Consider the following 25,273-nt stretch of genomic DNA (forward strand, 5'->3'; position numbering starts at 1 on the left):
AATAACCAACGTGATATTATTGAAATGTAATCACTATTGGAATGGGGGGTGGGGGGGAAACATGGCAGCCAATTGTTCTACTCTTTTTCTCCTTATAATGATGATGCTATTCAGGGTGTGTCATCCAAACATGGCTTCTTCAGAAATGCAGCAAATAGTTTAATAAAGATTCCTTCTTCATAGCACTTTGTAACATCAGGGCAAGATGAGCCATGCCCACTTTTACGGACTGTAGAGGATGGAGAAATAGTGAGCCAATTAGCTGCTCAAGCCCACTCCACCAGTTAGATCACAGCTGATCTTTCTACCTTGATGTCATTTTCCTGCACTATCTCCATAACTCAATGTTGTCCATATCTAGAAGCCGAACCGTATCAGTCTTCAACATGCTCTATGTGTGAGCAAGAAACAACCCTCTGAAGTAGAGACTCAAGATTCACCACCGTCTGAATGAAGAAATACCTCTGTTATCTCAGTCATAGTTGGCCTGCATCCTTATCTGATACCACCTCCCTTGGTTCACACTTTCTAATGGTAAGTATAATGGGGCAGTATGGTGACTCAGTTGTTAGCACTGCTGCCCCACAGTGCCAGGTACCCAGGTTCGATTTCAGCCTCGGGTGACTGTCTGTGTGGAGTTTGCACATCCTCCCTGTGTCTGCGTGTTTTTCTTCCCACAGTCCGCAGATGTGCAGGCTACGTGGATTACCCATGGGAAATGCAGGGGTGGGGGTTAGATCTGGGTGGGATACTGTTCGGAGGGTTGGTGTGGACTTGATGGGCCTGCTTTTATATTGTAGGCATTCTATGAATACCCTTCCTTTAGGGCAGGGCACCAAAACTATACATAACATTGCAAGTTATGAAGGCTCCAACAATTGCAGCAAGATCTGTACACTTTTACTCAAATCCTCAAACAATAAATGGCAATATTTCACTTGATGCGTGATTGCTTCCCTTGCCTACACGTTTGCTTTCAATGACTTATAAACAAAGGCACCCCAAGTTCCTTTGCACATCAAGGTTTCCTAAACTCATACTATTTCAGAAATACTCTGGATCTCAGTTTGTTCTATTCCCAAAGTCTGACTTCACATTTTCCAAATTATATTCTATTCACCATGTTCTTGTCCAGTTTATGTTATCTAATCCACTCAAAGCCTCTTTTGGTCAGTCTTACCACTCACATTCGCAGCTAGTTTTGTGTCATCAAGAAACTTGGAAACATTCCTTTTGATCCCCATGTCCAAATCTCTAGCTGCTGTAATGTTGTAAAATTATTCTAAATTTACGTCATTTAACAGTTTCTCAGTGTGAAAATGAAAGAGTTTGGGCAAACCTAGTGGTTAGGGTGGCAGCTGGGTGTGTCAGGATGCCTGTCAGGATAATGGTAGGTGGGTAGATTGGCAGCTGGCACAGTGAAAGGATGTCAATGTTGACAGGTGCTAGCTAGATAGGGTAGGAGGGGACGGAGGCCAGACTGACTCCCTTTGGAGGGAAATTAAAAGGTTACAGCAATTGTTGAATGGGTTCAGGCATTGGAAGTTGAAGTATGAGCTGAATAATGGTCTCAAAGAGATTTCTGTGCCCAAGGGTTCGTGAGAAAATTGGTCAGATAGAAGTGGATGATCGGCAGCTGGGATTGGGGGAAGTCGATTGTAGAGGTACCACCAAGTTAAGAAGTTCAGAATTGTCTGAAGTCTCTGACTCTTAACTCAGACTCCTTTTTACCCCAAGGTTTTCAGGGACTGAGGGAACAATCTATACTAACTTCAAACTTCCTAGTCAATTCCCATTGAGGCATGGCATTGGGACTTCTGCATGTTCTTGGACCTTCATGTTTGGTCAAATATCTGGTCGCTAACTATGCAGAGACTGGAAAACTTTGTTCATTAAGTATGGAAATTACTGACAAAAGTTAGCCATGCTCGAATTTATTCTGGATCCAAGTGGTGGAAAAAATTAGCATAATGAGAATCTAAGCTTTGTGACACCAGTAGAAAAAGGGTCACTTTCCAACTGCACCCAGAATGACCAACAGTGAAAAACCACAAGCTCGTGTCAGCATGCTGACAATTGTGAAACCCTAGGACTTTATTTCTGGATGCAATGCTTTTCTCAAATCACCCAGCTATTGTTGTAATTAGAAATGCATTAAAAAAAGGGAACAAAAAGTGATCAGGAGGTGGTGCAGGTGTGCTTCTGAAAGCTTTTAAATTAAATCATTTTAATTATGACGCAGTGTAGTGGCTTATGTTAAATAGCAAGGATTAGTGTCACCGGGACACTGAGTGGGTTTGAGTGTTTTACAAAATTGTATCAATCTATTGTACCCATTTGATCAAAGATGTCCAATTTTTTTTTCAACAGCGAGTTGAACCTTACTGTTTATTGGCAAGTCACAATGCATTTGGTGGAGTGATTAATGCTGCAAGGCCAAACATGTTTCCTTTCCATATCTTAACAAAATCACATTAGTTGGCATTTCAGCTATTATGATGAGCATCTCATCTGATTTCCAGTCCACCTTACAACACATCATTCCCAGAGCAACTCACCGCTCACAAGAGATCCTGGAACTGACTGGTATCTCTGGTCTCAGTATCAACTTGCGAAGGCCGTTGTGCACCAGACAAGCATTGTCAGTGCGGAGCTGCCTTGCATTTTCCCGTGACATTAGTCCAGCTGGAGCTGCTGTTGGATGGGTGGGACTTGCTTCTCCCCCAGGACCAACAGTAGAGCTCATGCCAGCCTGGCCCGAGGTTGCCACCCAGGTCAGCGCGGTCTCAGTTATCTGGAGGAATGCCGAGCACTGTAGGAAGAAGGGCAATGTCCTTTTCCATCAGCGTGAGCGGTACCACCTTCTCACTGATACCATCACTATCGCTGCCACTAGACTCATCTCCCACCATGGCTCATACTTTATCATCTGCTCACCCAAGCCCATGACACAGCTAACCCTGCATGCTCTCTGTGGAGTCCATTCACTTGCTTAGGAAATCTCTCCACTTGCACTGACATTCATAGCAATGCTATCCACTTTCATCTTCCTTAACACCTGCCGCTTTCTCCTTCCAACAGCTATATAGCCTAAACAGTGGCAGAAAGAATTAAGATTGGTGATGTGCTGCCTATAATGTTGCACCTCACCCCTTGTGAAAGGATTCTGACTCTGTCCACACTGAGCAAGTTCAGTATAAGAGTTGCCTTTGACTTACTGAGCCAGGAGCCTGTGAGGGAAGGCTATTTTGACATGACTGAGGACTGCTGAGAACCTTGGCAAACTCCCTGGCTTTGTGTCCGGCTAAATGGTCAGGCCAGGCAGAAGTAATGTGAGCCTGGTCTCGCTGGCTGAGGGGACAATGCACAAAATGACAAGGCAAGGCAATGCAATGCAAATCAGGAAAGTTGTGAGCATCCAGGTAGACTTAACATTGGGGATCAGTTAGCTTAATTGGCTGGACAGCTGGTTTGCGATGTAGACTGATGCCAACAGTCTGGGTTGAATTTCTGCACTGGCTCAGGTCACCATGGAAGTTACTCCTTCTCAACATCTCCATTCGCTTGAGGCGTGGTGACCCAGAGGTTAAACCACCACCAGCCATCTCTCTAACGGGACAGTAGACCTATTGTTTCTCGAACTATGGTGTCTTTACTTCGTTCCTTTAGGTTTAGAGTCAATAAGTGCTGTGATAAAAAGTAAAGAACCTGGAGATGCAGCCTGATCCAGTCCATTAGCTGTGTGCACACTCTGAGCGTACTGCGCCCTTGCTACACATTACAATGATTGTTGCCAGTGCAGGTCGAGGTATTGCACTGAAGTGCTGAAACATTGTGCAAGTAAATTGGAGATATGCCATTAGGATTCTGAGAGGATGGCACATGTCAGATGCCAATGTCTGTGTGTGTGTGGCTGGTGCCAATGGAGTTGTGCCCAACATGTTGGTGACCGGTGTCCAAAATACAGGTTTTTTGGAGCAGGCAGTGAGAACCCGCTCTGGTTTCCATGTCGAGTTTTCCCAACAGCTAGTTTGCATGACGACTTTGGTAAGACTGCAACTTGTCGTACATTGGCCTCTTAACAAGGCACTTAATAAACAATAATGTGTGTCACTTGGAAACTTGTTGCTGCCTAGCAAGGCCTTTGCCACACCACTTGAGAGAAGTATGCATGATATGGCAAAAATCATCAGGTCATCAAGATGAGGCTTGCTGAACATCTCAACCAATTCTACCACTCATCTCACCAAAGCCCACGTCGTTCTGAGCCTGATAAGATTCTGTCTATATTGTCAGTTGTGTACGATTGAAGCCGGGATGAGACAAATTTTAAACGCCATTTCTCATTGATTTAAAGATGTTATTAATGACGATGATTTATCAACCCATTTAACAGCTATGTTTTTCAAATATTCAGATCTGCAAGATTCAATAAAAACAAACCAATAAACATAGGGTACAAATCAGTTTGGTTTCACAGCCCAGAATGAACATTCTTGCTGTATTAGTTGATGTGGGAGTGGAGGAGAGTACTGTCTTCTTTTGTTGGAAGTAATGACAATGTTGACATGTTGACGTTTTCAAGATACCAGTAACGTGTGACTCAGTTATGTGGAGAGTGAAACTAGGCTTGCATTCTTCTAAAGCAGACAGGGTGAAGCTGACAGTAAGAAAGGCATTCAAAATTACGTGAATTTGTAAAAGCAAACAAGGGGAAACTTACAATGGAGTATACAAATTTAAGATCATTGGTAAAAGAACTAGAAGAAACAGGAATAAAACATCCACAATAACATTGGGATGAGACATATTCTCAAACGGTGCTGTACATAGCCATGTTGCTACATTTCATTCTCATTCCAGGATCGATAAAGAACTATTTGATAGGTTGTTATGTATGCATGATTCAGAATGAATGAAACTTGGTCAGAGCTTGAAATGGGGTAAATTTACTCTCAACTTTTCTCGGGGTTTCACCACTGCTAGCAACTAATATTTTAGTGTTGTTAATGGCATTAACTTGTCTTTCCCTTTAAAAAAAACTGTGCTTTGTGGGATTCTTAAGTTTTGAAAGGGACGTATTTCTGGAACTTATGAAAAACAATTTGCTGCACAGGGGTCTGAAGAGTGATACTTATCCAATTCTTCATGGAATCTGTGCATCATGTATTTTAACTGGATCAAGGGCACATACTTTTTTTACACATCATTTTAGCCTTTCTAAATTACACCTGGACGTCTTGGGTATTAATTAGTAATGAACTCATTCACATATGCAGTCACTAGGAAACGGGTCTATATAACAAGTTAGATGTGCTGCCAGGATGAATGAACTTTTGTTAGTCAGAAAGAAAAAGTTGTTTTGTTTTGTCTTACTTTTCTTAAGCAGCCTTGTTATCTAAAAGAATGGCTTTTCACAGGTAGAAAGGCTTGTACAAGTTTAATTCAGGGTGTAGCCTTCAGTAGCTTTGGTGAAGGTTAATCACTAGTTAACCTGACCAGATGAACACATGGGCCAAAAGAACAAAAAATTCCCCACTTAATTATATACTGCAGAACCTCTCACTTCCTGCTGTTAAACCTAATCCCACAGGTGCAGTTTCTGTATCTCAGGCTGTTTAGTGTTTGGTGGGCCTGGCTCTACAGCCTTTTCACAGCAACAGATTTAGCTTGAGAACTAACTGATTAACCTTTCACTGAAGGTCACAGAAACTGATTGTGCGATTAAACATTGTCATGGTGCTATTTTCTAAGAAGTGGAATGGAATATAAAACAAGCTGTTCCCATTTGATTATTCCACTCTAAACTGCACTTCTTCACATCATAATTTCATGACTATAATGAAGAAAGGGTAATTATTTACTGGCAGCTCCTGACCTATTGATAGCTCTTCAGGCTTATTGCCGATTTTCTCCTTAACTTTAACTATCCAAGTGCTTGACTCAGATTTGGGATATCCATCTTCAAACGTGCCAATTTAGAGCATGATATAAAGCAATTATGAGTTCACAGGCCAACAGACTTTCTTGTATGGTGTCTTTATTGAACTAGTTGTGAGATGGTCGCCTATAGTGAATGCCTCATGAAGAGGTCACATGACTATTGCAAGCTAGTGCTGTAGCTGTTGATTGACAAACTCAGAGATTTATAAGTCTATAACTCCCCTCAGAGTTATAGACTTACAATTCATTTCTCTTATCCATTGTGCTGTCCCAGTAGGGTATTTTAAGCCTAACATAATTCTGTCTCTGCTGAGATCATCATTCAGGTGCTCAGATTCACAGAATTCTGAGAGTTGTGTTAATGCAGTCACATAACTATCAATAGAGTTATAGAGATATACAGCATGGAAACAGATCCTTCGATCCAACTTATCCATGCCGACCAGATATCCAACCCAATCTAGTCCCATTTACCAGCACTTGGCCCATATCTCTCTAAATCTTTCCTATTCATATACCCAACTAGATGCCTTTTAAATTAGATTGGATTACTTACAGTGTGGAAACAGGCCCTTCGGCCCAACAAGTTCACACCGCCCCGCCGAAGCGCAACCCACCCATACCCCTACATTTACCCCTTACCTAACACTACGGGCAATTTAGCATGGCCAATTCACCTGACCTGCACATCTTTGGACTGTGGGAGGAAACCAGAGCACCCGGAGGAAACCCACGCAGACATGGGGAGAACGTGCAAATTCCACACAGTCCACAAACTCCAAATGCTGTAATTGTACCAGCCTCCACCACTTCTTCTGGCAGCTCACTCCATACATGCACCGCCCCCTGTGTGAAAAGGTTGCCTCTTTTATTTCATTCCCCTCTCACCCTACACCTATGCCTTCTAGTTCTGGACACCTCCACCCCAGGGAAAATACCTTGTCTATTTTCCTATCCATGCTCCTCATGGTTTTATAAACTTCTATAAGGCCTCCAACACTCCAGGGAAAACAGCTCCAGCCTATTCAGCTTCTCCCTATAGCTCAAATTCCCCAACTCTGACAACATTCTTGTAAATCATTTCTGAACTCTTTCAAGTTTCACAACATCCTTCCGAGAGGAAGACGACCAGAATTGCACGCAATTTTCCAAAAGTGACCGAACCAAGGTTCTGTATAGCTGTAACATGACCTCCCAAGTCCTATATTCATTGCTCTGACTAATAAAGGAAAGCATACCAAACACCTTCTTCACTATCCTATCTACCTGTGACTCTACTTTCAAGGAACTATGAACCTGCACTCCAAGGTCTCTTTTTTCAGCAACACTCCCTAAGATCTTACAACTAAGTGTATAAGTCCTGCCTTCCTAAAATGAGTAACCTTACATCATTCTAAACTAAACTCCATCTGCCACTCTTCAGCCCATTGGCTCAGCTGATCAAGATCCAGTTGTAATCTGAGGTAAGCTTCTTCACAGTCCACTACACCTCTAATTTTGGTGTCACCTGCAAAGTTATTAACTATACCTTCTATGTTCACATCCAAATCATTTACATAAATGATGAGAAGCAGTGGACCCAGTACCAATCCTTGTGGCACACCACTGGTCACAGGCCTCCAGTCTGAAAAGCAACCCTCCACCACCATCCTCTGTCTTCTACCTTTGAGCCAATTCCATATCCAAATGGCTAGTTCTCCCTGTATTCCATGACACCTAACCTTGCTCACCAGTTTCCCACAAGGAACCTTATTGAACGCCTTACTGAAGTCCACATATATCACGTCTACCGCTCTGCCATCATCAATCTTCTTGAATATTTCTTCAAAAAACCCAATCAAGTTTGTGAGAGATGATTTCCCACGTGCAAAACCATGTTGCCTATCCCTAATCAGTCCTTGCCTTTCTAAATATATGTAAATCCTGTCCCTCAGGATTCCCTCCAACAACTTGCCCACCACCGATATCAGGCTCACTGGTCTATGGTTCCCTGGTTTGTCCTTACCATCTTTCTTAAATAGAGGAACCACGTTAGCCAACCTCCAGTCAAAGTCAATAGGCTCATTTTCACCTTGAGCTGTCATGTGGACACATACTGTTCATACGTTACCTTCAATTAAGGTTCAAAGTGTGTCTTTAAGGTTTTCAGCATTTTTGCCAGCTATTATTTTCTGTTCTTTGCAGAGATTTAGTTCACACCTTGTAAGTCTCCCTGATAAGAACGATAACAAGCGTGGTTGTTCATACTCATGAATTGTATATCCCAATTGTATAATTTTGCCATTGTGGGTGGAAAAACATGTCACTTGGCATTTGACCAGTGCCAAGAGAGGGAAATTTGTGGTCATTGTGTTTTACCTAATGCTTTTAGCAGTGGCGTGCTTCTTTGTCCCTTTTTGTGGTTTTCAGCTACTCTAACATTGCTGCATTCCTCTTTTAGTAGCTATGTTTCTCTACAACTCTTCAACACACAATGCCAGTCCCACTCTAACACCATGTTGCAAGCTCATTGGTCAACAATTCTTACTTGAAATGATTGTAAGTTGGCTGGCTATAGTGAGTGCCTGATGGCAGAGGTCACATGACTACAGCAAGAGGAAGCACATTCATATAATTTCCATCCAAACAAAAGCTGGCCAACATATTAAAAATGTTGACATGTGCCCAGGGAACTCAATAGTTGAAATACTCCCAAATATATGCCTATAAAATATGCAAAGAGTAACACTACTGAAAAGCAAAGTGGGAGGTATGCATTATAAACTATTTGTTGTCTCATTGAAGTAGAGAGAAATGCCTTTTGTGGTGTAGAATATAAATTGCTAAAAGAAAATTAAGAAAGCTGAATGTGTGATATTATTAAAGATGGTGGGGAGGGAGAAGTGATGTGTTAAGGTTATGTTCCTCAGTAACTGTTTACTTAGTGCATTTTTCAGGAATCTATTCAGAATGCAGAATGGTATATTGACCATAGTATTTTACTGAAAGAATGAAGTGTATATTATATAGTTTTAGGTGCAATGAGTTAAAGACAAAACATTGCTGAGGCTAAATATTAGAAAAAGATCTGAATTAAATAAACACTTCTTTCTCTCTTGTATTTATCTGAATGAGTGTTAAATAGTCATTTAAATGGTTGGGCAATTCCAATTCTATCAGTCCAAATAAAAACCAATAGCAATGTTAGCCTTTCAATACTGATCACAATTCAGAAGTGGATAATTAGAAATACAAAAAAAAGTGACATTTATTGTGCAAAACATGTGTTTTACAGGAGAATGTTTCGGTGCTAACTCTCTACTAGCAGATCAAGTTAAGCATTAGAAAAAATTTATGTTGAGAAAAATTCCCATGGTAACTGCAGCTTTAGGAACAGTTCACATTGTGTAAATCCCAACAGGCTATCACATTCTAAATCACGAAGTCAAAAAAAGCATAACGTAAAAAAAATGTTCTTCATGACAAATATGTGCAATGAGCAGAAGGCAACGCATACTCCTAAGTGATAGCACATTAAGGCTTGTGTAATTATATTTAGTTACTTTCAGATAACTCATCATCTGTACATCATTTTTCTTGCTTACAAATAACTCTAGACACTAAACAAATAGCATTTCTACATGAACCTGATTTAAATTTTCACGACCGATGAAAGATGGACATCTTTAAAACTGTAATGTTCGGCTTTCAGCTGTTGAAAACTGTTTCTTAATTGACATGTGAGCAAGCATGATTTATTGATTTATTTATGTATCATTAGGGCATTTTACATTTAAAATTGTTAGTTATATCAGTCATTTTATTTTGAAGTATGTCAGGAACCTCTTTGGTTGGGGTTGGTTCGATGATTTATCATGCTCTCATCAATCAACAAGCCAAACTCCACTGAGATACATCCACATGAAATGTATGGATGTAGATCAAAAAGTGACTCCTGAAGATTTGTAAGATGGTTTGGGAAACTGGTGAGGATGGCTGGGAATTCAATCATGCCCATTTGATAACTGAATATAGTCAAAAACCTACTTTCCATTTGATGCAGCCAATTGGCACACATTCATGTCCATGACGCCTTGAATTATGAATGTGTTGAGAGAAGGCTCCATATCTAAAATGTACACCATTACTTCAGTCTCAGCATCCTAATGCTGTTTGCTGTCTCACCAGAGAATCTTCTTGTCACATAGGGATTGCTGCTAAGCTGATGGTGCAGAGGTCAGCCAACATGTGGAGTCAGGACCCACCTCATATTTTCTGTTATATGATTGATAGTACCTGTACATTTGTCACATTTCACAGATACAAACTCAGATGTGATTCTCCCCAATGGGGACTTCACACAAGTTAGACAGCTTCATCAATGGATGGAACAAAACAACATGAAACACGTGGCCTGCACAAACATGGACTGCCCATGTAGAAAACAAATCATTGATATTGCCTTTACAGTTGAAAGCTCAAGACCAAAACATGTGAGATGAAGATTGAGCTTGATGAATCTTAGGATTGCACCTACATTTTGAATGATTAAATTCAAACCAAAGACTGGCTCTAGCATGGCCATCCCTATTGCTGTGTGATAGCAGCATTTAATTTACAAGGACGTTGCCTTAACTCAATGGTCGGAGTTATAGGGAGAGGTTGGACAAGCTAGGACTTTTTTGTTTAGAGTGTGGGAAACTGAGGGGGGACTTTATAAAGGTGTATAGTATCATGTGGGTCATGGATAGGGTGAATACACTCAGTCTTTTTCCCAGGGTTAGGGAATCAAGGACTAGAGGGCATCAATTTAAGGTTAGAGGGGAAAGAATAAAAGGGAATCTGAGGGGCAACCCTTTTTTTTTTACACAGCATGTGGAATGAGCTGCCAGTGGAAATGGTTGAGGCGGATACATTAACAAAATTAAAAGGCATTTGGACAAATACTTGGATGGGAAAGGATTAGAAGAATATGGGCCAAGTGCATGGAGATGGGGTTAGCGTGGACAGACATTTTGGTCAGCATGGACCAGTTTAAAGCACAGTAATGATAAATTGGTAAATCAAAATTATGGGAAAATTTCTGACATGAAAACTACACAGAATTGGGTTGAATGGGCAGATGCATCATGTGTAATTGAGGCAAATAGAATCCAATAAAGTCCCAAATATGATGCTACCCATATCTGATCTGAGCTGGATGCCAGGAGTGTTTCACTTTCTGTGAGCATCTCTGGATTAGTAAGAAAATAATCAATTAGGTAGGTTCTCAATTGTTCTTCCAAGTGAAGTGTTCCTCAGTATATAAAATTTGAGGAAAGGTTGGGGAGCAGTTGTATCTAGAGATCTAGATACAACTTAAAGGGAGGGTGGTAGAGTGATAGAGTCCTACAGCACAGAGACAGGCCCTTTGGCCCAAACTGGTCCATGCCGACCAAAATGTCTGTCCACACCAACCCCATCTCCATGCACTTGGCCCATATTCTTCTAATCCTTTCCTATCCAAATATTTGTCCAAATGCCTTTTAAATGTTGTTAATGTACCCGCCTCAACCATTTCCACTGGCAGCTCATTCCATAGGCTGTGGAAAAAAAATGTTGCCCCTCAGATTCCCTTTTATTCTTTCTCCTCTAACCTTAAATTGATGCCCTCGAGTCCTCGATTCCCTAACCCAGGGAAAAAGACTGAGTGCATTCACCCTATCCATGTCCTGCATGATACTATACACCTCTGTAAAGATCCCCCTCAGTTTCCCACACTCTAAAGAAAAAAAAGCCGAGCTTGTCCAACCTCTCTCTATAACTCAGACCATTGAGTTAAGGCAATATCCTTGTAAATTTCTTCTATACTTTTTCCAGTTTAATAACATCCTTCCTATAACAAGATGACCAAAACAGAACACAGTACTCCAAGTGCAGCCTCATCAATGTCCTGTATAACTGCAACATAACTTCCTAACTTCTATACTCAATGCCCTGACTGATGAAGGCTAGTGTGCCAAAAGCCTTCTTCACTGCGCTGTTTACCTGTGACTCTACTTTCAGAGAACTATGAATCTGAACTCCAAGATCCCTCTGTTTCACTACACTCCTTAAAGCCCGACTATTCATTATGAAACTCCCATCTTGATTTGACTTTCCAAAATGCAAGACCTCACACTTATCTACATTAAATTCCATTTGCCATTTCTCGGCCCACATCCCCAGCTGATTAAGGCCCTGCTGCAATTTCTGACAACCTTCATCACTGTCCACAATGCCCCTTATTTTAGTGTCATCAGTAAACTTACTAATCATGCCTTGTACATTCTCATCCAAATCATTGATATAGATAACAAACAGTAATAGGTCCAACACCGACTTTTGAGGCACTCTACTAGTCAACACGCATCCTTCCACTATTACCCTCTGCTTCCTATCATCAAGCCAATTTTGTATCCAATTTGCATGCTCACCCTTGATTCCATACGATCCAAACTTCCAGAGTAGCCTGCCATGTGGAACCTTATGAAAGCCCTTACTGAAATCCATATCGACTACGTCAACTGCCCTGCCCTCATCAACCTTCCTGGTCACTTCATCAAAGAACTCTAACAAATTTGTGAGGCATGATCTTCCACTCACAAAGCTATGCTGACTACTCCTAATCAAATCCTGTATTTCCAAACGGATGTATATCTTATCTCTTAGAATCTTCTCAAGTGACTTACCCACCATGATGTTAAGCTTACTGGTCTATAATTCCCAGGCTTTTCTTTGCAGCCCTTCTTGAATAATGGCACAGCATTCCTACCCTCCAGTCATCCAGGCCCTCACCTGTGGCTAATGATGATGCAAAAATATCAGCCAAGGCCCCCACAATTTCTTCCCTGGCCTCTTGTAGTGTTTTTGTCTATATCTGGTCAGTACCAGGAGGTTTATCCACCTTCAAACATTCTAACACATCCAACACCTCCTCTATTGTGATAAGGACTGTCCCCAATATATCACCACTAACCTCCCCAAGTTCCCAAGTCTTCAAGTCTTTCTCCATGGTAAACACAGAGGAGAAATATTCATTGAGAACCTCGCTCATCTCCTGCATTTGTCCACTTTGGTTCTTGAGGGGCCCTATTCTCTCTCTGGTTATTCTTTTTCCTGTAACATATTTAAAGTACTTCTTTGGATTCACTGTGATCTTCTCAGCCAAAGTTATCTCATGCCCCTTTTCACCCTCCTGATTTCCTTCTTCAGTAAATCCTTGTATACCTCCAGGGATTCCCTTGATCCCAGCTGCTCGTACCTGAGCCACACTTCCATCTTTTTTTCTTGTCAAAACCTCAATATCGCGTCATCCAGGACTCCCTATTCCTGTCAACCTTGTCCTTCACCCTCACAGGAACATATCGATCTTGAAATCTAGCTATCTCATTTACAAAGGCCTCCCACTTGCCAGAGGTCTCTTTGCCTGCAAACAAACTACTCTAGTCTATCCCTACAAGCTCTTGTCTAATTCCATCAAAATTTGCTTTGCTTCAATTTAGAACTTGAACCTGTGGACCACATGTGAGGAATGAAAAAAAAATGTCAATTTTGAATGATTTAATTTCAAAAAAGAGACTGCTTGGGTACAGCCAGAATAGAGGAATCGGGAGTATTCATCATTTAGTAGAAAATCACATTGTGACAAAGCTCCATTCTTCAGTTCATTTTCTATTTGTTGGATTCCAACCAATGACCGTACTTAAAATTGATTTGGATACAGTGTGCAGTTGTAAATAGATTGGGGCAATAATATCAGCGATATTTCTCAGAAGAATGACTCTGATATCCTGATGCAAAATTAGTTCACGCAATTTGGAATGCAGTTTTTCAGTATCTAATCAAGTAGGGTAGCAATTCTTGCTCATTGACAGGATGCAGAGAGATTCAGTCAGGGACTGCCCTTTAGTATTGTGACTGTTAGGAGAAAGAGCAAATTTAAAGATTTTAGGGAGTTTCTGATTGAATGCTTTTGAAGTGAAGTCACTAGAGGCAAAACAATTTGACTGACACGTGTTTGGTAAGGCACTGTAGTGAAGCTTTTCAAAACAAAATTTAAGATGCATGGTATCAAATAGGTTTTACCTGTAAGGCAACAGAGCTAGCAAGGTGCCTAAAACAAAGGGACAGAAAGTTGATATTTCTCATTTTAGTAAAATATAGGTTGTAGGAATTCTCATAGGTATTTGTCAGCATTTATGTTGTCCATTTACATCAATGATTTGAAAATGGGTACTGAAGATTTATATTCATGTTTGTTAATACAGTTAATTCAGGCCTTTTGGCCAATTGGAGGTGAATGCAATTCATTGAATCTCTACAGTGTGGAAACATGCCATTGGCCCAACAAGTCCATGTCAACCCTCTGAAGAGTATCCCATGCAGACCCATTCCCCTACCCCTATATTACTCTACATTTCCCTTGACTAATGAACATGACGGGCAATTTAGCATGGTCAATTCACCTAACCTGCCCATCTTTTGGACTGTGGGATGAAAACAGATCAACTGGAGGAAACTCACGCAGACATGGGAGAACACGCAAACTCCACACAGACAGTTGCCCGAGGCTGGAATCAAACCCGAGTCCCTGGCACTGTGAGGCAGCAGTGCTAACCACTGAGCCACCGTGATGCCCATTGTCTGTAGAAAGTTCACAAATTTGGAAAGGGAGCAGGTTAAATGTATAGGAATTAAAAGTGAATTAGGACATTTTGGGTTAAAGAACTGTGAAAATAAACAAAAATGAAAGTCAAGGTCCTTAGTGAAACTGAGAAGCAGAACAAAATTGTTATAAAAGATCCTTAAAAGATGGGGTGCAATTTAAGCATTGGGGGAACAAATTGGATTCAGGAATTTATATAAAGAAGAAAAGCATAAAATAGAACAAACTGATATTGAATTTTTGAACAATACTGACATGTGACTGTTGGTGTGTTACATACATTTCTGAGCAAAGAATTTAAAGGCTGTCAAAAGCCTGAAAAGATACAAGGAACAATCATGAGGAATGATGTAGAGAATGACTGTTCTTGTAATGAAAAAAGAAAGAGAATTTTCACTGGAGCAGAGAAGGTTAATTGGTATTTAATTCCCAAATTATAAATGACTGACTGTGTACATAATCCCAAATATTTTTACTCTCAAAGATTCAGCAAAGAGACACAGAAATAAAAGAAGAAACCTATGGTGATAGAATGCTTTTGACTGTATCAGAACATCTTACAGAAACATAGAATCTAGGAGCTGGAGCAGACCACTTGGTGTTTTGAGTCTTTGCTGTCATTCATCATGATCATAGCTGATCCTCTATCTTAATGCCACATTGCTGCTTTCTGTCCATACCCCTTGATACCTTTAAACATATAAAAATGCATCTATGTAAAATAAACTCTCTCTCTTGAATGCATTTTGTTACTTATCCTCCATAATGTTCTGCGGTAGAGAATCACTAGCTTTTGAGTGGAAAATATTTTCATGATCTCAGTCCAAAATGGTCAACCCCATATCCCAAGACTGTGTCCCTCGTTCAGACTCCACAACCAGGGAAAACAGCCTCCCTGCATCTAGTCTGTCTAGTCCTGTTAGAATTTTATATGCTTCAATCAGATCCCCTCTCTTTCTTCTAAACTCTAGTGAATTGAGGTCCAGTTGAATGAATCTCTCCTCATAGTACTGTCCTGCCATCACTAGTATCAGCCTATTGAACCTCTGTTGCCCTCCTTCAATGGCAAATATATCTTAGCCAAGGAGACCAAGACTGCATGCAATACTCAAAGGGGAAAAAGTTTGTAACTTATGAAATAGTTTTCATGGATTATTTAATTATTGTTCCATGTTGGGAAAAACAGCAACTAAAAAGGCATCAGCAAAATGAATAAGTGACCAGAGTCTGTTTTAGGGATTTTTTTAAAGATCAGTACTCTGCTGTTTTGCAAAATGGTGTCATGAGATCTTTTATGTGCACTCAAGTGGGAAGAGGGGCCTCAGTTTGACATCTCATCCACTGTATGCCATCTTTGACAGTGTAGCATTCCCTTAGTACTACACTGAAGTGTCCCTTTGGATTATCTGCTTAAATCTCTGGAAGGGGCTTCAATTCTGAATCGGTGAAGAAGTGAAACTGTTATCATTAAGACAAGGCTCAGGGTCAGAATGGTAATGAGTAGAATGAAGATGGAAGCTGTGAATACAATTTGGTAGAGGCTAGTCAAACAGAAAATAAGAAGTGTGGACTTTGTGCAGAAAGTTTATTGACTGTAACAGTCCGATTGTTCTGTCACCCAGTCCCAGCTGCACCTTCTTTATTTTTCTGTACATTTTAATTTTTATATTTTCCTAATCAACCTGTTCAGAGATATTATTACATACCTCTGGAGTAGGTGGGACTTGAACCTCATGTTTCCTGGTTCAGAGGTAAGGACACCACCACCGCATTTCAAGATTTCTTTTGGGATGTCAATTAATCAACTAGCAGCTAAGACCAAACCGTCTAACCTTAATTACTAGCTATATTAATTAAAATTAGAAGTTATTTATTCACTTAGCGGATGGTTAAGTTGTGGAATACTTGACAAGCAGCTACTTGATGCAAATACGTCATTTAAAATGGAACTGGAAATTGAAAAAACAGATCTAACTGAACATGGAGACAAGGCAGTGAAATACATCAGAGGCAGATACTCCGTTTGAAGAGTTCATACGGTGGAAGCATGATTGTCTGCATTGCCTCCAGTGTTATAATTTCAGTGATTCTATAATTATATGACTTGTGTTTGAATCTTGCCCAACTGGTGTGATGAAGATTTCCTACCTATCTGTTGCTTCAGGAGCTGAGAATGAGATAGCCCTTGGTAACTGCTTATCTCATTCTAGGGTGTGAAGTCCTCAGTACAAAATTCCTATAACTTGACACAAATTGGCACTAAATTAGTAATCTTGTAAAGGGGATGAGTGTGGCAAGTGGAAAATTTCACGCTGAGTTTGGAAATTGTGCACATTTTGTGTGTAATTAGAAGGGTTTAGTTTGCATTCGGCCACTGCTGTACCTGACTCAGGAGTGCTCGGTGCTGACAAGGTGTCAAGATGTTCCATTATCATTCTGATGAGCACAAATGCATCAAGGAAACAACAGGAAGATTTGCTTTTTCTTTTTAAAAGGAAAGAGTTGGCTTTGCTGTTCTGATCAGCTGTGTCCAAGTACAACCCTGACCAAAAGAAACTGAGCTAATCAAGCATGAAATCCAAGTTCCTTTTTGAAAAACTGTGAGAAAAATGCAGTAGCAAGTTAATTATTGTGTTTCTAGTGCTTGTTCATACGTGTAGCTCACACACAAACAAAGGAAATGTTTTGAAGAACAGGAACAAAAATATTCACGTCAAAGATTTATTGTTAAGAGATTGCTTGAATTGTATGTAAGTGTCATTTGGATGCATTGCACGTAACATATAACAGTGGCTTTACGGCCAACTTTAATTGATGAATACTCTATGAATTACTGATCTTTAACGAGGATAGTTGGGAGTTAGATGATCAGATTAAAGAAACAGCAGTTAATGAAGGTGGTCACCAGATTCTAAAACACAAACCATTTGTCTGACAAGTATCCAGGAGAAAATAATGCAAACATAATAAGGCTCTTAACTCTGAAGATTCAAAATACTACAAGTGTTTACAACCTGCCCTTCAGAAATCCACAATTTAACTGCGATAACAGTTTTGAGCAATACAGGGTTAAAATATAGTGCCTGGAACCTGTACCTAGGCTGAATTCCAAGTGGATTGAAGGGATCTTGAGGAGGTTTTCAATTTAATTGGCAGGTGGGCCTCTTCAGGTGGGACAGCCAATGAGTTGGTGAACAAGGCTGTGCCTTGAAACAGCAGTATACTCTGAAGGCTTGTGAATGGCACAAAACATACACCTTGGCCAGAGCTACCAGTTATGGTTGAATAGGTTGACCAGTGGCCATGGCTGCTCCACTTGCAGCCCAGCCTATCCACATTGGGCAGTTTCGCAGGATGTCTCCAGCCTTCCCCACACACCCCTTCACCACTACCCTGCTGCAAGGAGGCGAAGGCTATTCCATCAACAGGCTGCAACCACATCGAAGGGTTTGACCCCCACCCTGTACTCCCTCAAATATCCAGATGACACAGGGTGCTTAGTTCACACTTGGGTTTGCCTGTTTGGTTCCCCACTGCTACCAATTCCCACCCTCCCAACCTGTTTCCCTTTCCCAATTTCCCCCACTTCATGAAAATCTTGTATATTCTGTAGCACTGAAGTGGTACTGGAAGGGAAAGCCAGGGACCTTGCCCAAGATTAGGTATTATTTCTTCATTCACTGTCATACAAGCATAGAAAATAGTACTCTTACTCCGAATACAGATATAACATACTTTGGAATTCTCCTTAATCCTACTCGCCAAGAATAGTTAACTGTCCCTTGTAGCCCTCCAAATTCTTTGTTTAAATATTTTTCTGCTCCAATTGAATTTCTCAAGGGTTTTGTTTGATTTCAGTTTCCTAAACTCTGCACATGCTTCCATTTCCTATTTGAACAAACTTTCACTATCTCATCATCCAGGGTTCCCAAATCTTGCCATCCTTATCTTTCATCCTCACAGGAACATGCTAGACCTGAACTCTGATCAACTGGCCTTTAAAAGATTTCCACATGTCAAATGTGGATTTACCCTCAAACAGTTGCACCCAATCTAATTTCTCCAGTTCCTACCTAATATTGTTGTAATTAGCCTTCCCCCTGTTTAGCACTTTCATCAATGACCAGTGCTTTCCTTACTCATAATTATCCTAAAACTTACAGAATTATGATCACTGTTCCCAAAATTCTCCCCCACTGAAAACCCGGTAACCTGGCTATACTTATTTCTCAATACAAGGTCTAATATGTCCCGTCCATAGATGGACAATCTCCATATAGTTTCAAGGAACTCTCCTGGTTTTTTTAATAAATTCTGCTGCATCCAATCCCATGACACTAAGGGGGTCCCAGCCAATATTGATGAAGTTAAAATCACCTGACAACAACTTTGTTGTTTTTACATCCTTCCATGATCTACTGACATATCTGTTCCTCTAGACCTCCCAATAGCCAGGAGGAGATAAAGTACAACTCCATAAAGGCGATTGCACATTTCTTATTACTGCCTTCTATCCATATGGCCTCACTGGATGAGCCATCCAAGATGTTCACTCCTACTGCTGCTGTGATAGTCTCCTTAAACAATAATGCAACTCTTCTGCCCCATTTACATCCCTCTTTATCTTGCTGGAAGTGTCAAATTGTATGAATATTAAGCTGCTAGTTCTGATCTACTGTCAACCAAGTTTTTATAATGGCTAAAACAACATAGTGCAATGTACTATCCATCATCTACCTTAGCTGTCTTAATGCTTGCATTAAAACAAATACACTTCAGACTGCCAGTCCCATCATATTCATTAACCTGGTCCTGCCTGTTCTTCCTATTTGATGGACAAGCATAAGGTAAACGACAACATCATGGTTTACAACAGAAAGCATTGTCAATGAGTATTATTGGATGGAGTGTCAGATAGTTAACTATTGTAAGATATGCAGCTCTTGCATTTCTAAAGGTTTCCTCAAGAGCCTGAAGAGACTTGCACAACATGCACCATCTTTCATTCCACAAGCTGCAGACAGCAGCACAGGCACTAATCCTTTAGAATTAGGTACGAAGTATTGTGAAAACTGAGATGCAGAAAAACAAGTGGCAAGGGCAGACAGGCTATGGAAAAGTATTTGCAGAAATATCAATTTGCACTGGTCAGCATTTGCTTGAAGGATTTGAACAACATTGAACCTCCATTAAAAATAAATTATCTATCTCAAAATGATCATTTTACACATTTGTCTATGACTATTAAACATAATCTGCAAGGTTTGGTTGCTATTGCAGAAAAGTTCATCAGATACATCTGTGCAGTCATTCAGAGAGGATTAATGTTTCGGAACCAGTGATCCTTCTTCAGTTCTGAAGAAGATTCACTGGACCCGAAACATTAACCCCGCTTTCTCTCCACAGATGCTGCCAGACCTACTGAGTTTTTCCGGTAATTTCTGATTTTGTTTCTGATTTCCAGCATCTGAAGTTCTTTGTTCATAGAGGATTCTGGATTTTATTGTCAGCGACAGACAGGTAGCGTCTCTGGCATTTTTAGTAGAGATGCTGGAGTTAGATACATGGCACGTTGTTGGAGCAAAGCTTGCAGCACCCATGGCAGTTTTGTTTGGTTGCCCCAGGATATGGTTTCAGACAGAAAGAAACATGATATGTGGTTTCACTGACTGCTCTGTTACTTTCTCCAAACTAACGGCATTTCACAAAAGCATTCACATAGCACTCCAACTGTGGAGAATTTTTCAGGCTTACATTACTTCTTCAAATTATCATTATGACTATAAACAGATGAACTGAACTTACATTTTCATACTGCTTATAGGATCTTGGCACCTTAAAATGGTGGCGAACAACAACAATTTTAGTTCAAAGTAATTGATTGAACATGGATCACTCTGAAAATCCAGACTCATTCATTCCTTCTTTTGTCAGTTTCCGTACACTAGGGGCAGTAGGTAACCAGATGATAATGGTCTTGCAAGGCGGCTTGAAAACCAACAAGAATCCCAAGTTGACTTTTCTCAGGACTTGGCTTTGAGGGCTGTTGAACAGAGTAAGGGGGAGGGGATCAGAGGTTGGTGGGCTCAGCCAACAGTGCAGGGGATGGCTCTAATGTACTTTAGGTCAATTGTAAGTAAACATTAGTGAAGTGAACAACTCAGACTCTTTGATGAACAGTTTCCAGTCTGGAAAGATGCTTCCCGGACATTGCTGCCTGAGTTACTTGCTAGATCACTAGCTTGAACACAAGGTCATTGACCTGAAATGTTAACACTTGTTTCTATCTCCAGAGATACATCATGGCCAAATTTAGTGTTTCCAGAGTTTTATGCTTGCATTTTGTATGTCCAACAAGTTACAAGTTAACTTCATAAACAAAAACAGAACTTGCTGGATAATCTCAGCAGGTCCACAGCATCCATGAAGAGAAATCAGAGTTGACATTTCGGTTTCCGTGACCCTTCATAACAGATGCTGCCAGACCTGCTGAGTCTGTCCTGCAATTTCTGTTTCTGATTTTCAGCACTTGCAGTTCTTTCTATGTTTTTTAAGTTTAACTTTATGTTGACTTTGTTATTAGGTCAGGTCAGTCCATTGTGGGAATTGAACATTAACCTAAAGAGATTGAGAAGCTTCCTCTATTTTGATTGTTATTTTGCCTCTTGTTCTAAACTCAGACTGAAAATTTACTGCTCTCAATCCCTCAACAAGGAAATCTACAAAGATCAGCCAATTGAAGAAGTGATATCAATTGTGCCACTTCAGTGGCCAAAAGTAAGAGGTGAACAGAGGAATAAAATTCTTCCTGAAAGATCCAAAACACAAACTGAAGCAATGGGGTGAAAATTGCATAAACATTCAAGGCATACAGCACAAAATATTATTAATTTAGGTGGAAAACATTCATTATCTGACACCAAGTCTGATGACACATAATCTTGCTGCACCAGGTGGACAGGCTCTGACTCTTTTGGAAATTCAAAGACCCAGCGAAGTCAGGGTAAAATTACAGCACCCATAAAAGTGTGGGCATTGATTAGTCATCCAACTACAATGATAAATAGGCAGAGCAAAATGAGATGCTGGGAAGTTGCACAGAGTTCAATGATGGCAAGATTGGTAGCCATATTATGATGATCTTTCAACCTCCCTCTGTCTTAGCAATAACCCCATTTCAAAGCATTTGAAATTCTAAGGTTCCAGATAGGAAAAAGGCAGTCTACACTATCACCGTTCACTCGTAATGTAAGCCCACATTCTGCCTGAGGACAGTATGTTGGTGCTATAGAGATAAGAGCAGTAAACAACTAATGCAATGAGTTAAACTATCTTGCCAGACAAAGTTCCTTTTCACCCTGAGGTCACCGAGAAGCATAGGGAATAGTTCAGCCCCCAGTGGGAATACCTTGGTTAGTTCCACACTAGTTGCCTTACATCAGATTTATAGTTGAGAGTTGTGGTTGACTCTGAGGAAATATAAGTCTAACATTTGTACCTGTAATGGAAATTACTACTACAACAATGACACCAAGGCATCTCAAAGTTGAAACCATTGGTAGAAACTACTCAAGTTTTGTCTTGTAATGTGATGTCATCTGAAACCAGAGCTAAACACAATTGTAATGTAATCCATTCTTTCCTTTATAACTCAATAATAACAGACTACATAAAGAACACTTTGGCTAACATGAGTGGCTTTATACAATTAACAAGCTGCAGTCTAATGAATAGATTAACACAGAGCTTACAACTTGAATTGTCTTCTGGTATACAGCAGTCACTTTGCTCTTCAGTGAACAGTAAAACTGTAACCTGTACTGAAGCATCATAAAGTGCTCTTTTCTTTACGCATTTTTTACATTTAAAGTAAAACTAGCTTGTTTGTGTTTCCAACTGGATCGATAAAAATTTAATTTTCCTGCCATCACTTACCAAATTAAATTTTTAAAAAGTTTCTTTTAAGTATGGAATAAGATAAAGAATACAGTTTAAAACATCAACTAACATCTTCTGCCTGTCCATCCCTTATCATAACCAGACTCTTAACAGCAAACTATTGTTCCCAGGACTGTCTCATTTGGCGATCTCTCCAACTCATACTAATACTTGTGCTACACAAATGCCAGGCAATTACCATCTCCAGAAAGATACAATCTAATCATTACCCTTGATATTCAATGTCATTAGCATCACTGAACCTCCCTGCTACCAACATCCTATGGGTTAACTTTGACCAGAAACTGTAGTAGTCTTACCATATAAATACTATGACTACATGAGCAGGTCAGAGGCTCGAAATCCTGCAGTGAGTAAACCCTAACCCTAAGCACATCTAGAAGGTATAAGTTAGGAGTGCCTTGGAGTGCTTGTCACTTGCCTGGATGACTGCACTCAAGACAGCATCCAGGATAAAGCAGCCACTAGATTGACATCACATCCATAAACATCCACTCCCTCCACCCTGACACTCAGTAGCAGCAGCATGCATCATCTACAAGATGTGCTGCAGAAGTTCACAAAGGCTCCTTTTACTTCCACCTGGAAAAACAAGTGCAGTCGATACATGGGAACACCATCAGCTGCAAGTTTTCCTCCAAGCCGCTCACTATCCCGATTTTGAAATTTCTGGCAGTTCCTTCAATGGCACTGGGTCAACATCCTGGAACTCCCTCCCCAATGTTAATCAATTTTACTTCCAACTTTTATTCTTTTCTCATTTTCCCCTCATCAATCTCTGACTCTCCCTTTCCCTTTCTTAACTTTGCTGTTTCCATTTCCGGGGATAGACTTCCACTATCCATTATAAATGCACAGTTACAACACTTCCTCCCCCCACTCTATTCCATTCTCCTCGTTTCTCACTTTCACTTGTATTTATTCCAATGATACCACCTTCTATGCGAGTGATTCTGAAAAGTCTCGATTTTGCCTCAACTGAGGATTCTCCACACCGTGCCTGACCCTCAGCCATGTCTGACCCATTTCCCATAGTTCTGCCCCTTTCCACCCTTTGAGAACAGGACAGGGTTCCCCTTGCCCTCACTTTCCACCTTATCACCCTCTTTATTCAAAGCATCATCCTCAGTCATTTTTGCCACCTCGAGTTTGATATCATCACAAAATTGCATTCTGCAGTTATCATTCTCTCGACCTGTGGAACTCATTGCCGCAGAAGGTTGTGAAGACCAAGTCATTGACTGTGTTTAAGGATCAGATAGATTGATTTTTTGATTAGTAAAGGGATCAAGGGTTACAGGGAGAAGACAGGAGAATGGGTTTTAGAAACACAACAGCCACAAATGGTGGAGCAGATTTGATGGGCCAAATGACCAAATTCTGTTCCTTTTGCTCTTATCATCCAGGACAACTTTGTCCACTCCTCTGTTACTCCCAGCACATCTTCATTCAAACCTTCTCATTTTCCTAAATAATTGCAGAAAGTAAATTACTTGCCTCTTTACCTCCTTCCAGGTGAAGCAGTAATTTCAAGCTAACCTAATGAATTTGCTGTTCACAATGCCATCTCCTCTACATTAGCAAAACCAAACTCAGACTGAGTGAATGTTGTGGATCACCTTTTCTATCTATTGCAAGTACAGACCCCAGTCTTCCGGTTGCTTGCTGCTTTCATGCTCACATTTCTATCCTTGGCCTCTTGTAGTGATCAGCCAAGTCCAACACAAACTCATGCTCCTTTTCTATGTGCAATAATTTGCCTTTGGGACTCAGCATTGAGTTCAAAAACTTCAGACCATAATTTATGTCCTCCATTTTGATTACTCCTTCTTTCCTGAGTGTCTTGTTGCAGGGGTTCACACCCAATAAAGTTGACCCTTTTTATGCTGTTAGCACCTACTAATAACATCTACATTTCATTTATATCTCTTCTCTACTACCATTAGCATACTCTTTGCCTTTTGCTCTGGGTGCAATTGTGTCATCTATTTCACTTGCTCCTTTTCCTTGCTTTCAACAGCATAATCACTTCTGCAACCCCTTTCAGTCCAAAGAAGAGTTATTCTTTGCTTTTATCATTAACATATCGGAAAGCTTCAAACTCAGAATAATAATAAGTGCCATCAGTGTCCTTCAGGCATTTAAGAATTAAAACAATAAGAAGTGTTAAGAAAATTCACTATTCTCCCCTCTGTATCCCACCTTTTCAATCATCTACCCACCCATGAAACAAATAATTCATTAATCAATTGATATGATTGACTACCATTATTGTTTTAGCACAACAGAGAAAATGTCCACACTTTCCTGTATTAGACACTGTGGAATCCAGATAATACCAGCTCCATTTTTAATATAGCCAGAAAGTAGGACTAAAAATGCTGTGATGTTAAGAGAAATAAAGCAATAAATTGAAAAATGCAACATTTTCTGGAAATTTTTCTGTGCACCTCCAGGCGATTTAGGTTTGCACCAGGAAATGCAACACATTCCTATTTCAAGGTTGCAGTGTCAACATCAATAACTCACTGATTTTCTGAATCAATACTCAAAAAATGAAATGAAAAAGTAGCAATACTTACAGGTACATCAACGTACTTTGCAGCAGCTTTCACCTTCAGGGGAAGAGAAAAAACAATTAGTTATGAGGCTACAGTGAAAGCCAGACAACTCTTGAACTCTTTCCCCACCACAGAGCTATGGCTG

The 25,273-nt window shown here is 40.3% G+C and overlaps 1 protein-coding gene across 13 annotated transcripts in view; it reads right to left on the reverse strand.

Moving 5' to 3' along the window:
• Positions 1 to 25,273, reverse strand: part of cadps2 (Ca++-dependent secretion activator 2) — a 718,900-nt gene that overhangs the window by 55,186 nt on the left and 638,441 nt on the right. For all 13 annotated transcript variants that reach the window (XM_087997417.1, XM_087997409.1, XM_087997412.1 and 10 more), the window contains one exon: positions 25,150 to 25,182. In XM_087997417.1, coding sequence (XP_087853543.1) covers positions 25,150 to 25,182 — 33 coding nt within the window. The remainder of the gene's footprint in view (positions 1 to 25,149; positions 25,183 to 25,273) is intronic.

This window comes from Chiloscyllium plagiosum, unplaced genomic scaffold (genome assembly GCF_037043375.1).
Source record: "Chiloscyllium plagiosum isolate Xiang-an unplaced genomic scaffold, Cpla_swu_hap1 HiC_scaffold_19, whole genome shotgun sequence".
NCBI lineage: Eukaryota > Metazoa > Chordata > Chondrichthyes > Orectolobiformes > Hemiscylliidae > Chiloscyllium > Chiloscyllium plagiosum.